The sequence below is a fragment of the Gymnoscopelus microlampas genome, assembly GCF_963454915.1.
Source record: "Gymnoscopelus microlampas genome assembly, chromosome: 18".
Taxonomy (NCBI): domain Eukaryota; kingdom Metazoa; phylum Chordata; class Actinopteri; order Myctophiformes; family Myctophidae; genus Gymnoscopelus; species Gymnoscopelus microlampas.
This window is the reverse complement of record NC_139955.1, coordinates 4,059,019-4,074,040: the sequence shown is the minus strand read 5'-3', so window position 1 is coordinate 4,074,040 and position 15,022 is coordinate 4,059,019. Positions and strand designations below refer to the sequence as shown.

At 41.7% G+C, this 15,022-nt stretch overlaps 1 protein-coding gene across 2 annotated transcripts; it reads left to right on the top strand.

The window, feature by feature from the left end:
- Positions 1-778: 778 nt before the first annotated feature.
- LOC311065353 (cysteinyl leukotriene receptor 1-like) lies at positions 779-13,767 on the top strand. Of its 2 annotated transcripts, XM_084085655.1 has the most exons (6): positions 779-871; positions 1,891-2,149; positions 8,748-9,045; positions 9,803-10,067; positions 10,571-10,831; positions 11,274-13,767. In XM_084085655.1, exons 2-6 carry the CDS (start codon positions 2,134-2,136, stop codon positions 11,469-11,471), a joined length of 1,038 nt encoding a protein of 345 aa, XP_083941781.1. In that variant the 5' UTR covers positions 779-871; positions 1,891-2,133; the 3' UTR covers positions 11,472-13,767. The 2 variants fall into 2 exon arrangements, with proteins under 2 accessions (XP_083941781.1, XP_083941782.1); XM_084085656.1 differs by lacking the exon at positions 1,891-2,149 and having other exon boundaries at positions 815-871.
- Positions 13,768-15,022: the final 1,255 nt, after the last annotated feature.

Here is a 15,022-nt window from a genome sequence, read left to right as displayed (position 1 = left end):
CACATGTTTATGCTGTATCCTATGAGTTATCTCTCCTGATTGGATCAATTTGGTATCCCAAACATTTTTTTGTTTTTGTTTACTAAAGAGCTGGAGAGGCTGATCAAACACTATATAGCAATGATTACCATCAGAATACACTTATCCTACTATAAATGTGCAAAAAATAATAATTGGCGAGTATATTGCTGAGGACCTGAGGGAGTGCGGTTCCAGGATCGAGTCGGTTGGATAGGCGGCTGTACAGAACTGCCAATACAACTGATATGCCTATGTCTGTCTGTCTGTCTGTCTGTCTGTCTGTCTGTCTGTCTGTCTGTCTGTCTGTCTGTCTGTCTGTCTGTCTGTCTGTCTGTCTGTCTGTCGAGAGAGAGAGATAGTATATAGATGGATGGATGGATGGATGAATAGATAGATATGGACATAAAAGGGACATGGACGGACAGGTACAGAAATATTCATGTATGGGGTACAACGGGTATCGCATAACTGGGTGGGGCATGCATTCCCAACTTGCATTGTTCCTGACTTTGCATCTTTCCCGAGAATGGTCTCGTTTTAACAATAACATAGATAATGTGACGCAGTCAGTCCCTGTCAGAACGCAGATAAACCGGGTGCAGTACGTTAATCCGACAGCGCATTCCTCCGACAGCGCAGCACTCCGACGTTAACCCGCACCCTAACCCTAACTGCACGCGGATGCCGCATAGTCGGAGAAAAGGTCTGTCGGATTAACGCATGCCTCCCGATAAACCAGTCAGACGGGCACAGTCATGCTGGGTAGTACACTAGTAGCCTACAGTGTGTACATATTGAATCCAGTTTTCTGCTGGAGTTAATCCAGAAGGCTCATCTTGACAGAGCAGTGGTAAGTGATCAAGATTATTCTTTTATTTATTTAACCACTTACATTATGTACTTGACCAGAGTCCCTCAAGGCTCTGCTAGAGACCCTTGTGCTTTCACTCTACAATTTAACTTATTGTACAGAATGTTCGCCCCAGAATAGGTATGCTAGTGTTCATGTGGTTGAGATGATCGATAAACGTGTGTCATTATTGTGTTGCAGTTGCTTTATTGTGACGTTTTGTTGTGAAACGGAGGCTGGTTGTCGGGCCAGTGGCGCCGGAATAGGGGGGCCAGGGGACTTTTGGTACTGCCTTGTGTCTTGTGCACAGCGAGGCAGAGAGAGGCATTTAAAACAAGCATGTTTAGCTGTAGCGTGTCCGTAATGAGAATCAGATGTGGAGGAACATTGAGCTACAGAATGGGAATCACACAGGTGAATAAAATCATGAACAATAACATATTCATAGGGGCTTGCAGATTTAATCATGCATTACATTTGTGTTTGATGGGAAACGATTTGGATTGGACTTTTGCCTTAAAATTACAACAAAGAACACCCCCCCCCCCCCCCCCCCACAAAAATGTAAAGGTACAGTAAAACATTTGGGCTAAAAGGCTAAAGCAACCATTGTGGTCCTATGAATTCAATTCATCAACAGAGCATTGAATATAAACACATTAATACTTAGCTGTATTTACAGAGGAGAAAAAGGAAAAACGGCAGCAGTTTATGATCCCTCATTTCAATGGGATTTAATATCTATCTCCACTTGTAGATTCCTGACAGTTGCTTTTTCAGGCCAGTTTTGAAGGATGCCAGTGATTCACATCCTTTAATGGAAGGACAGGGCATTCCACATTATGGTGGCAGAGTAGTAGAATGAATATCTTCCCATGTTTGTGCTAAATTTGGGGGGTACATGTATTTCTCCTGTGGGATTAATAAAGGTCTGTCTGTCTGTCTGTCTGTCTGTCTGTCTGTCTGTCTGTCTGTCTCTGTCTATCTATGTCTCTGTCTATCTATCCATCCTATCTAAGGATATCTAAGAATCAAGAACAGAAAAGAATACTCTACAATCTGATACTTCTACTTTCTAACGCTTTATCAACCACCTGCTCCTGCTGCTGCCGTTCTCAGCCACACACTCACATGCACGCACGCACGCACGTGCACACACATGCACACACGCACACACACAGCGGATACACCCTCTTTGAAAAGCATCCTGCCTGCCCTCTCCCTGCCCTTTCCTTTCCTGACTCACACAGAGCAACATCGTGATGCTGCACATGAACGGTAAGAAACTTGTTGCATTCTTTTTTTCTTTCATGATTATTGCTTAAATTATGCAAAATAATTAATTTATGTGACATGCAACACCATTGAAGGACAAAGTGTAAATCAGGCTTGCACAGCCAAACGAGATGATATTTTTACATGAATTGAAAATGTTTCTAAAATGCATCACCAAGGCAAAGCAAACAGTTCAGCGTGTCAAATATTTGTTGGAGATTATTCATTGATTATTAATTATGTTGTTTAACATGTAATTAAGTAGTCTATATAAGTTAACGAGCCTATCTAACTAACAGATTACAATGGAAGTGACAAATGCAAGTTTTGGATCTCAGCCATGCTGAGCTGGAATGTTGACATTGACATGTTGCAAGAGTGCTCTCTTGCACAAACCGGATTTTGTATGTTAAATGGAACAATGAAATTGAAAGAAGAGGCTCTTGACATCTTTCATTTTCATGCCTCTGCACCGTGGTCAGAATCTCTGCAATGTTGGTGTGTGCCGTTCCTGCTTGGTTTTCTAAAGCCAATGAACCAACCACAAATACTGTATTTGTAGCTAGCTGAGCACATGATGTTCTAAAAGAATAGTAAGGAAATTATAAAGAGAAAATAAGAATTAAATAAACCATCAACATTCACTAGCAATAAAAATGTAGGCGTGCATTCAGAAGATCTACACTAATATGGATTAACCACTTATGCCCTATACACAATCAGATCTATTTGCTATTGTCGCTATTTTTGAATACCTTTTGAATATTTGAGATGCTGGGAAAATATAAAATACAATTTGGCCAAAATATGTACGCCAGAGTTAATGTGGTTAAAACCAGATGGATCATGACATAATCCTTATGTCATGATCCATCTATTAATCCATCTATTTTACTGCGTTTGCATGATTTTGCCGGTCCATTAGGTTCCATTTGCACACAGCCACACACTCAGAGTTAAATAAACACTGTAGATTGGGTAGTAGATTGGGGTCCCCGGAGATAAATAAGATATGGTCCATTTGGTTCCATTTGTATATCGAGTTATAGACCTGCCCATTTGGCGGTAAGAAGTGCAGCTAAACACCACAAATTCAAGTATGACTCGCACAGGATGTAGAATTTTGAAACAGGAAATTAAGAATCTTTCTTTCTGATGGTCATAACCGACACATGGTTTCCTGTTTTTAGTGAATCATGTCATCAAATATGTTTCTGGGTTACAGGGCTCGGTTTCAGATAAGCAGATAAGCTCAGGAGGTGGTACTAACCCTGACTTCTGGAAACACAGAACTCACAATTTATGCTTTCAAAATCTTTCTAAAATTATGAAAATACAGTGCAGATCTACAAGCCCACAACGCGTCGTGTTGCGATGCATTGTGAGCTTGTAGATCTCTTTTTTTCCCTATTTTAAACTTTAAACTAGGGCTTAAGTGGTTAGTCAGACAAACGGATTCAGTTGATTAAATTATTTTGCATTGATTTGATGTACTTTTAAAAAAAAAGATCAATAGTTGCAGCCCTAATTGGCACCCACTTTTCTCAGTTAAAAAACAGTTAAATGCCAATTACACACACAACAAAAATGGTGGTTCTTCAGCTTATTGTAGGCACCTCTAATTTAAACATGTTGCACAAAATCATAACTTGCTTTCATCCATTGTCTGCCTGTATGTTCTCAATGTGATATCAGTCAAAAATTTCATGCAGAATCTATAATCTTATCCTACATTATCAATGTTATCATTGTGAAGCACAGTGATAATATTGTAGAAAAACTTTAACCACTTTCAACCTGGCATCACTATTTTGGGCACGGCTTTATATTGTCAAAAATATAATAGTTTCAAAATGTTTCAAAACGTTGCAATGTAATCAAAATCCTTTTTTACATTCAAATTGCCTTTTTGAACAATTAAAAAAAAGCAGATGGCAGCCTTGCCTCGTTTAAAATGCTGTCTGAGAAGTTTATCTTACCACCATCTCACTTCTTCAGGCTACAGACTATTAACAATCTCATCTACCCACAAACACCTAATCACGGCCAGCATTTATAAGTTCCTCGTAAAAAACGCATGTGAAAGGAAATAGAATAAGGAACCAGTTTCATTTATGGATCCAATGTAGTTATTATTTAGTCACAAGCTGGTTAATACTTTTCATTGGTTCAATGCAGTATAAGTATATATAAGCCCACAGGTAGACTTAACATAAAAAAGAAGAAAACAAAATAGCAGATCTACAAGCTTGTAGAGGTACAAGCTTGCACAACATAAAATGTTTCTGCCCAACAGCAATGAAATCTTATCTCATAGTTGACTTGACAAACCCAAACAAAGATCAAAATATAATGGAAGCGGAACTTTGATCAGCCCCTATCTGACTGTGTGTGGGATAACATCCTCAAACAAGTTCATTCCAAACAAGTTCATTCCAAGTCCATTCCTCTCCCATCTGTGCTCGCCATTCCTTACTTCATTCCTTACTTCAATTTAAAGTTGTTCATAGCTCTTTACAATCAGGCGTCTTTCCTGACTCACTGAAAACGGCTGTAGTCAGGCCATTACTCAAGAAACACAACCTTGATCACTCTGTGCTTGGTAATTATAGACCAATTTCTAACCTGCCTTTTCTGGGCAAGGTCTTAGAAAAAAATATCTTTCATCAACTGGATTATGTGTATTATTATATAGCTTATATTATTTCTAAATTAAAATGATCTAGAATCGGAGCTTAGCTCTAATTGAGACAAATGCACGACTCCTAACACTTCACTAATACATAATGTTCTGGCTGTGTCCAAATCTTGTGAAATTCTGGAACGGTGTATTTCAAACCTTATCCCAGACTAGACCATGTTAGCATTATTTGGGATTAGTGAAACAGAAGGACTCTTGAGGGATGTGCTGTCTTTGGTGTCCCTCCTCGCACATCAGTTTTATTCAAAATAAATGTTTGAGCCGCTACGCTCAAACCTTTTAAATTTTATTCAAACTATAGATTCGAGCCGCTACGCAGCTCTCATATGTAGAGTTCGTGCCACATGCCGCTACAGTACAGTACGTCGCACTGCCGATCCGACCAATATGTCTGAGAGTCATAGTGTTGGGGGCTTTGTCAGAGTCCCCGTTTGTGTGTGTCCCTTTTGTGCCCATAAATGGGGATGTCTGTTTCTGTCTACCTGTGTCCCTTGTATGCCCATATATGAAGATATCTGTAACTGTCAGTCAATGTCCCTTTCATGCCCATATATGGAGATCCCTGATGTAATCAGTATCAGACCCGTAGAGAGAGATTGTTCTGACACTAGCGTTCACTTCTTAGGGCCAGGTCTTCTACATAGCCGTCTATTGGCGAATAGTGACAAAGCGGTTCTGGACAACTGGATATCCGAACTACTCGACGGCGGGCACCGCACTCCCTCGAGTCCTTGCTGCTGTTGCGCGCGCATAAGCATCTAAATAAATGTAAATACACAGCAAGAAGTGATACAAGGAATATGGGGTGCAAGGGTTGAGGTGGAGTCTGAAGAGGTGTGATTTCAGACTGCAGTTGTCAGGGGGGAAATCAAGCTCTCCAGTCCTGACTAAATATTAATGAGACTTTTATTAAAAAGCAGAAACGATAATACACAAAGGCATCTCATAGTCTGTATCAGAGCCAGATGGAAAGTCAAGAGTATCATTTAACACAGCTCGTCATTACGCTCATTAGCCTCCACTTGTCCCTGCCCAAAAGAATTAAATCAACATTCCATTAAACACATCCCAACATCCCACACATGGAGTGAGTCTGCAGACAGGACAGAGGCTATTGTATAGGAGCCAGGAGGGAGATGAGTCCTGGTGGCTTGCAGCATTGTCCTGTGTGGTAGGGAAGGGATGGACAGACAGACAGACAGACAGACAGACAGACAGACAGACAGACAGACAGGTGGCTTGCAGCGTTGGCCTGTGTGGTAGGGAAGGGATGGACAGACAGACAGACAGACAGACAGACAGACAGACAGACAGACAGACAGACAGACAGACAGACAGACAGACAGACAGACAGACAGACAGACAGACAGACAGGTGGCTTGCAACGTTGGCCTGTGTGGTAGGGAAGGGAGGGAGGGACAGACAGACAGACAGACAGACAGACAGACACAGACACAGACACAGACACAGACAGACAGACAGACAGACAGACAGACAGACAGGTGGCTTGCAGCGTTGGCCTGTGTGGTAGGGAAGGGAGGGACAGATGTCCTGTGTTAACTGATGGGATTGTGCAGGAAAGGGTGTAGGGGTGGTTCATGTCCTGCAGGTATCACTGCAGGCATCACCAGTGTTTTGAATTTAATAAAAGCAACAACCTGGGCCTGTCACGATTGGCATTGAACGTTGGAACCTATAAATACATGTTTTATTTCTGTTTGCCCTTAAAGTACTTAACATGACTTCACCCATTTTCAACCTATCTTCATATAATTGGTCCTCATTATAATATGTAATTTTTTTGGTCTATTCACTCTGTGTCTCAGAGGAGGGCTGTGGATAGTTCAGAAACCCACCCACCAGTGACATCATCGATGTCCAAGCTAATAGGTAATAGAAACTGCAGGCTTTCTATTCGTGGAAATTTAGCATGCTATGATGGAAGCCAATGTTCTCACGTTAATAAAAATCGAAATAAAAAATGTGAAATCTTGTTAAAAAAAATCATCTGCCTATCGATGATGTCACTGGTAGGCGGTTTCTGAAGTGTCCACAGCCCTCCTATGAGACACAGACCAAGTTGAAAAAAAAAGTACCATATTATCATAAGCATTAGTGAGGACCAATTATATGAAGATATGTTGAAAATGGGTGAAGTCGTCCTTTTTAAACAAAAAAGCTGCACGGGATAGATATGACAAATGACATTTAATATTCACTGGAATGACTGACAATTAAAGTACCAATAATGAAAATGCATAATGCACTAATAGCACTCTGGCCAAAATTGGATTTTTTTTTTTTTTAAATAGTGGAAAAACCTGAAAGGGCAGCTCACGTACCGCAACCCGACGTGTTGTGAACTTGTTGATCTGCTGTTTCCTATTTCCTACTTTTGAGATTGTTTGGGACAAAAAAGTTACCACTTAATTCCTTAAAAAAATAGTGGATCTACATTCTACAATCTCACAATGCATCACACAACACGATGCGTTGTGAGCTTGTAGATCACTTACAGTAACATCCTTTTGCCCAAAAACATCTTATGTACAATCCATAACAAAATGACTTTCAAAAAACACATCAAGAGATACCTTGCAAGTAACTTGTCAAGTATGTAACTGTTAATTGTGTTTTTGTTTAATTTGACTGGATTGTTGGATTTGATTTTAAAATGCTAATTTGTCTTTGTGTATTCATTTTTATTTTGATTGTTTATTTTTTTATTTTTTTTACTATTATTTGTATTTTTAGTTGTACATTTGTATTGTATTTGCTTTGTTCAGGTCCAGAAAAGGAGTAGGTCTAGGTCTAATACATAGCAGAGATGAGGAGATGGCCAATGGAGACAGAACAGTAATAACACATGCTCTTATTGGCCATAGCCCCAATGACATTTTACTGCTTGTACCTATAAGTACCCTGAATCTTGAGATCTGCACTCAGCTTCTCCAATCACATTTGTGTGTGTGTGTGTGTGTGTGTGTGTGTGTGTGTGTGTGTGTGTGTGTGTGTGTGTGTGTGTGTGTGTGTGTGTGTGTGTGTGTGTGTGTGTGTGTGTGTGTGTGTGTGTGTGTGTGTGTGTGTAAATCTCAAAACCAATGTCAGTGTAAATAAGATTGTGGTTTTACATGCATGGAGCAACAGCATTTCACATTGACTTTCACTTCAGCAGGCATTTCCTGGTATTCCAAGTATTGCTGTGTTTAGATAAAGGGGTGTAGAGAGAGGGAAGGACAAGCAACACATGGCTCCAGCTGCAATCAAACCAGAGAGGTTGCAACTACAATATCGTCTCTGTTGGGTGGAAACCTTGTATGTCCAGAACTGTTACTTTTCAGGATTCAGCAGCGTTCGCAGTTTCGTACGGCGAGATTGTAATCTCTGCAGAAACCTCAAATGGGTACGCCTCCAATCTGGCTGTGTGATATTATCTCCAGAGCCCAGTACTTTCAGAAACACAAACTAGCTGTTTTCTATGAGCACTTTATAGCAGATATGTTAGCAGTACAGTGAGAGAAAAGGGTTGTGAGCTCAAATCTCACTGTGATCAGGGAGAGTGAAGAATATCTGCTGACAGAGGACATTTTAAAGAGCAAATTAGGAATGGCAAATAGTCCGCAAATATTAATAACATAATTATTAAATATATCAGTATGTAATGATTTTAGAAACAAAAGTTACCCCCCCCCTTCTTACATGCACACACTTGTATGTTATCACATTGAGTGGATGAAAGCAAGTCATTATTTTGTTTAAAATGTCAGACAACCTCCACACAGACAAGGCTGCAACTCCCCCACCCTGCTGTGGTCAAGGGCACCTACTGACCCCCAACCTATGATGTGTCTCCTCTCTCTTCTCCTCTGTTCTGCTCTCCTCGCTCCTCCTCATCTCCAGGTTCCGCAGGTATTCCAGGCATGGCAGAGAACGACTCCATACCGTGTGAATCCATCGACGACTTCCGTAACTCCGTCTATTCCACGGTCTACTCCATCATCACCATAGTCGGTCTGTCTGGGAACGGCTTTGCCCTGGTGGTCCTGATCCGGACCTATCGGCAGAGCTCTCCCTTCCACATCTACATGCTGAACCTGGCTGTGTCGGACCTGCTTTGCGTCAGCACGCTGCCACTGCGCGTCATCTACTACGTCAACAAGGGACAGTGGAACCTGGGCGACTTCCTCTGTCGGATCAGGTGAGTGTACTACTGTGATAGTGCCGGGGTACCAGGGTGTGTCTGGGGTGTGCCTGGGCCTGTGCCACAGGTTCTCCGTTTCTCCAGGTCGCGCCATACTTGGCGCAAACACTGTTTAGGGGTCTGCCATGACAATGGTCACACCAGGCACACTGATGCTCCAATCTGCACCAACATTGGCACAAACACTGTTCAGGTGTCTGCCATGAGAATAGTCACACCAAACACCTCAAATGGCCATAATCAGTGACCATTGCTGTGATCAGTGCAATATGGGACTAGATTCAAGGGCCTTCAAATCTAGTTAATATAAACGGTTCTTTAACCCGTTAAACCCGTCTGTATTTCTTTCGATTTATTTAGCTAAGCTCCTAGCGTGTCACTTACAGTAGTGCCGCTTTGAACATTTTTTTAAAATCATGAAGATAAGTACAATTTTTTGAATATATCGTTTTTAAAACTCAAATCTTTGCTTCTGTGCGGTCTCTGGAACAAAATATTGAGATGGGGTCCGCGGCCAAATACATATCATTTTGGGGGTCCCTGACATGAAAAAGTGTGTGCACCAGTGATATAGCAACGCACGATTTTCAGAAAACTGGCAACAGCATTTGTAGAATCGACCTCAGGTCTTAATGGGTTAAAGAACCTTGGTCTGAAAGATTCTTTCTGGAACCAAAAATGGTTCCTCTCTGAACTAAGAACACATTTTGGTTCCAGTTGGCACCTTAATGTTTCTGTGTGTATATCTACGTAGCTCCTACGCCCTCTACGTCAACCTCTACTGCAGCATCTTCTTCATGGCCGCCATGTCCGTCACACGCTTCGTGGCCATCGTGTTCCCCGTGCAGAACATGCATCTGGTGACGCAGTGCCGTGCGCGCCTTGTGTGCGTGGGCATCTGGGTGTTCATCTGTGTCACCTCCTCGCCCTTCCTGATGACAGGACAACACGTGGACCCCAAAACCAACAAAACCAAGTGCTTCGAGCCGCCCGAACAGGACCGCCAGATCAACAAGCTGGTAACTGATTGATTAATTGATTGGTTGATTGATATTTGTATTGACAAAAAAATGTATATCGTCGATGTCGGGTGGAAAGCTTGTATGTCCATAACCATTGCTTTTCAGGAAATGGAAAAAAGATCCTGTTTCCACTGGATCTAATGTAGTTATTATTTAGTTTCAAACTCATGTTAATACTTGTCATTGGTTCAATATTTATGAAACCCACAGACACACTTAACCACTTTCACTTTGAAAATTATTAACAAATAGCAAAAAAAAGCGATCTGCGATGTGAGGCGTTGTGAGCTTGTAGATCGGCTATTTTTGGCAAAAAGGTAGGAAAACGTTGAAGACCCCTGATCTAGGTCTGTGTCAGGCATATGTCATGATTCTGAGGGGAACATTTGCCAAAATATTTTATAAGAGTGTACGAAGAACAGTTGCAACTCAGTTCCGTTTCACTAAGAATAGAGAGTTTAAGTGGTCAAGATCAACCTAATCAAGTTTATTGTATGCAGGTGATGCTGAACTACTTCTCTCTGGTGGTGGGCTTCATCCTTCCGTTCCTGGTCATCTTGCTGTGCTATGCAGGCATCATCCGCACGCTGCTGTCCCGCAGCGTCACGGGGGGCAGGCAGAGCAGCGCCGGCACCAAGGCCATCCGCATGATCGTCATCGTCACGCTGGCCTTCCTGATCAGCTTTATGCCTTACCACATCCAGCGCAGCGTTCACATACACTTCCTCCCGGCGTGGGCCGGCGCCAGCTGTGCTGAGAAGGTAGAACTATCGGAAAGCAAATCAAGTACAATACAATACAGTACAGTACTGAGTACTGTCCTTAAGTACAATTTTGAGGCGTTTTTTTTGTTTCTTGAGTATTTGTTTCAATATTATATAGTCAGAGGCAAATATTGTACTATTTACTCCACTACAATTACTTGAAAACTTTAGTTACAATGTTTGTGCTACATATTCGAAAATAGTCGATCTACAAACATGTCGTATTGCGACGTGTGATCTTGTAGCCAAAGATGTAGACACATTAAAAAAAAAAAAAAAACTAAATGTGACATTCTGCATGAATGAGTAATTTTACTTTCGGTATTTTGATGCCAGTAAGGTTGTATTCTTACTCAAGTAAAATTGTTGAATACAGGCCTGCTACTTGTAACAGAGTATTTCTACATTGTGGTAAAGCACTTCTTCCTCAATCTGGCAGGTGGCTATGCAGAAGAAGGTGGTGGTGACGATGTGCCTGGCCGCGGCCAACTCCTGCTTCGACCCGCTGCTCTACTTCTTCTCCGGGGAAGGGTTCCGCACTCGCTTGTCCTCCATGCGCCACTCCAGCAGAGCTCGGCACAGCGCGGATGCAACGCAGCGTTCAGTCTCACAAGAACAAGAACAGCTGAAGGCCTGAGACCAATGCAAGGGCGGGGGGGGGGGGGGGGGGGGGGGGTGCTTCCTTCTTTTGGCACGTACAGTTCGCGTTATCGCCCAACTGAGGCACAGTACATGTGAAAGGAGCGCAACAAGCCGCTGGCTTTATTGCGTTGCATGGTATAAGCATAATACAGTTATATACATTGGAATAGATTGTGCACACTTCATCTGTCTCAAAAGCTAAGCATAGTTCTTTTGTCTCCGTGCATGCCTGAATGCAGGGACTGATATAAATTACTGTGATGACAAAGATGATTGTTTAAAATATCTATTGTATTTATATGAATATGATGTAATTCAGGCATACCTCAACTCAGTCATTGGAAAAGCAGCAGTGCCGTGTTGCGGGACTGTCGGGCGGGGCAAGAACGGAAACTACGAGCAAAAAGAGGGACGCGTCTATGGTCATGCAGAGACATTTCAGCATCACTTTTACAGTGCTAGAAGAAGACAGGGAGCAGGAAGTAAGTAGGTCATAGTTCAGGGGCCCCAACGTGATGGAACAGCCAAATATTTGTTTTTCTGAGCCACAGAAAAGGAGACAAAATCACGTAAGATTCATCTTTGTTTGCACCTCCAACACACTCAGGTGACATCGATTCCTTTTCCCTATTCACACATACTAGTGTAGCAGAGTGGCTCAGAGCCAGTGGTGGAAAAAGTACTCAAATTCTTTACTTAAGTAAAATTACCAATACTGCACTATAGAAATACTCTGTTACAAGTAAAAGTCCAGAATTCAAAATCGACTTGAGTAAAAATACAAAAGTATTGGCATCAAAATGTACTTTAAGTACCAAAAGTAAAAGTACTAAAATGTTTGAAAATAGCAGATCTACAAGCTCACAACGCGTCGCGATGTGACGCGTTGTGAGCTTGAAAATCGGCTATTTTCAAATAGCCTATGTATAAAGTAGGGCTAAAGTGGTTAATGTATGTTGTATATTGTAATAATTTATACCTGCAAAGTAATTAGTAACTAAAGTTTTCAAATAATTGTAGTGGAGTAAAAGTACTGTGGTATCTTTAAGACCACAGACTTACAGGTTTTACTGCACTATTGAAGTTGCCAACAACGCCATATTGTAAAGATAGTTTGATGTTCCAGAGATGTGTAAGAATGGTTTGAAGAATGGATTTGAGACATCACTCCAGCAGTGAGGTTCGTTGCTTCGGATTTATTTCATGGAACACACAGAGTACAAACAGTTTTCCTAGGGAGCCTCAGCTCCCCTCCTCGGCCCTTCGGCCTCTGAGACACACACTAAGTTAGTTACATTTCAGTCAGTCTTTTATAGCAGTGGTCACATTTGAGATCTAAGAGGAGGTACATGTTGGGTGTGTCAGCCCTGTAAGGTGGGACCCCACCTTCTCTGGCTCTCCACATTTGCAACTGTAAAGAGCCAGGAAAGGAAAGGTGTCAGCCTTGATGACAAATGGATAGACGCACTGTCTCCAAGATAAAACAATAGAAAATGCTAAGTACCCACACCCAGGCTGGAGCCAACAAATGGTCTTAATCCACTCTTCTGTCTGCAGCCCAAAGTAGACTTGTAATCCTATAGTAATTCTAACATGTGGAAATATACAACAGTACAATATTTGCCTCTTGTAAAAGTACAATATTTGAAGGCCTACCAGGGCCTTGAACGTGCAACCTTGGCAGAGGATACCAGATCATTGTTTGGGCTGACACATGAGGATGAGGATGAAGAAGACACCCACAAAGACTGTCTTCCATCACGAATAAAAAGAGGTCATACTGATGCCATTCAACTTGTTCAACAGTTCCAGAGATACCACGTCTTCCAACAGCAGAATGTGTATGATCTAGTGTCTCTGACAACTGGTGATGTTGCTTCAGAAGATATACTGAAGGACCTTGGAAATGCTGCAGAGTCTGGCAAGCAAATTATCACTGAGTTTGTTAAAAACCGACTGGTCACAAAGAACAAAGACTTTATGAGAGGTCTGTTACAGTGACCGAGTTTGCACACCATTTCCCCCACCTGTTTTCTTCCAGTTCTTTGTGAAGTAGGATTGAAGTCCTACTTCACTTTAATCCCACTGAGTCAGGTCCGTGGATTCTGTTGATTTCAAGCTGTCATTGTTTATAGCTTTTATTGATGTTGAAACATATCTTTATTTATTTATTTAGTTGCATTGTAATGTAATTTTACTGTTTTAATTTGATATAGCAATTCTATTTTTGTGCTTTTTCTGTCTGCATTGCCACTGAAAACAAGTGAATAAATAAATGATGATGATGATGATGATGATGATGACATAGAAGGCTGTGCAGTGTGCACTGTCTAAAAGTTACACCATACTATCATGCAATAATAATGGTTAAATGTGTGTGAAATGTGTTTGCAATGAGCAGTGGTGGAAGAAGTGTAAGTAATCCGATGTTTTACTTAGTAGCTATCCCACTTATAAGTAAATAAGGCCTGTATTTAAAAAGAATACTTAAAATTGTAAAATTGCATTTGTAAAAGTGCAAAATAAAAAACATTTGCAGACTCCGGCTGTCACTCTCAGACTCCGTTGCATCCACGCTTTCATCACCTCCCGTCTGGATTTACTGTAATGGTGTCCTATTCGGGCTCCCTAACAAAGCCCTTTTGATCCCGCCCCCTTGGAAAAAAAACGTCCTCATAGAAGCACCAGACTCATATCCACACAGTGATATAGTCTGTCTACGCCAGGCTATACTGGAATATTCCAGATGCTTTGAAATAAGTCTGTAACCACTTCCATTCTGATGCAGAGCAACAGTCAGGTTGTGAATGCCCTGACAGAGCCCTTTGCTTTTACCCATTATGATGTTTGTGTGACTGCTTGGTACCAAAAAGTCCCTTTTTATAGCCCATCAATTTGGACTAACCCAGCTGATGTTGATGTGCACAGATAGGTAGAAACACTAATTACTTTCGTATTTCAAATGGTGCCTTGCCTTTCCTATTTTCGACTAATGTTATCACACAAAGATTTGGCTGCCACCCACTTTGGGAATGGCATGCATTCCCAACTTGCATCGTTCCTGACATCATTCCGAGTTGACCGGAGTCCAATGGTCTAATTTTCACAAGAACTTAAATAATGTGAAGCAGTCAGTCTCTATCAGATGCAGGCCCGGATTGGACGGTCTGGCACTTCTGGCAGATGCCAGAAGGGCCGGGCAGTCTGGGGCCACGGCCAACCCTAAAACCAAAATAAAGTCACCAAAAACCTAAAAGACACTAACATAATCCGCCAATTAACCGCAATTTTTCGGCGACCCCCGCGCTATGGGCCGGTGAAGATCACAAATGCCAGGGCCGATTTTCTGTGCCAGTCCGTGCCTGATCAGACGGCAGGTAAACCAGTCAGACAGGCATAGATGCTGGGTAGTACACTAGTACAGTGTGTACATATGTATACAGTTTTCTGCTGGAGTTAATCCAGAAGGCTCATCTTGACAGAGCAGTGGTATGTGATCAAACTTATTATTTTATTTATTTAACCACTTCAATTTTGTCCCTCAAG

Bases quoted from the DNA above. Each gene is read 5' to 3' on its own strand.
- LOC311065353 (XM_084085655.1), top strand. The intron at 10,068-10,570 runs GTAACTGATTGA...TATTGTATGCAG, and splicing joins ACCGCCAGATCAACAAGCTG to GTGATGCTGAACTACTTCTC. The intron at 10,832-11,273 runs GTAGAACTATCG...TCAATCTGGCAG, and splicing joins GCGCCAGCTGTGCTGAGAAG to GTGGCTATGCAGAAGAAGGT.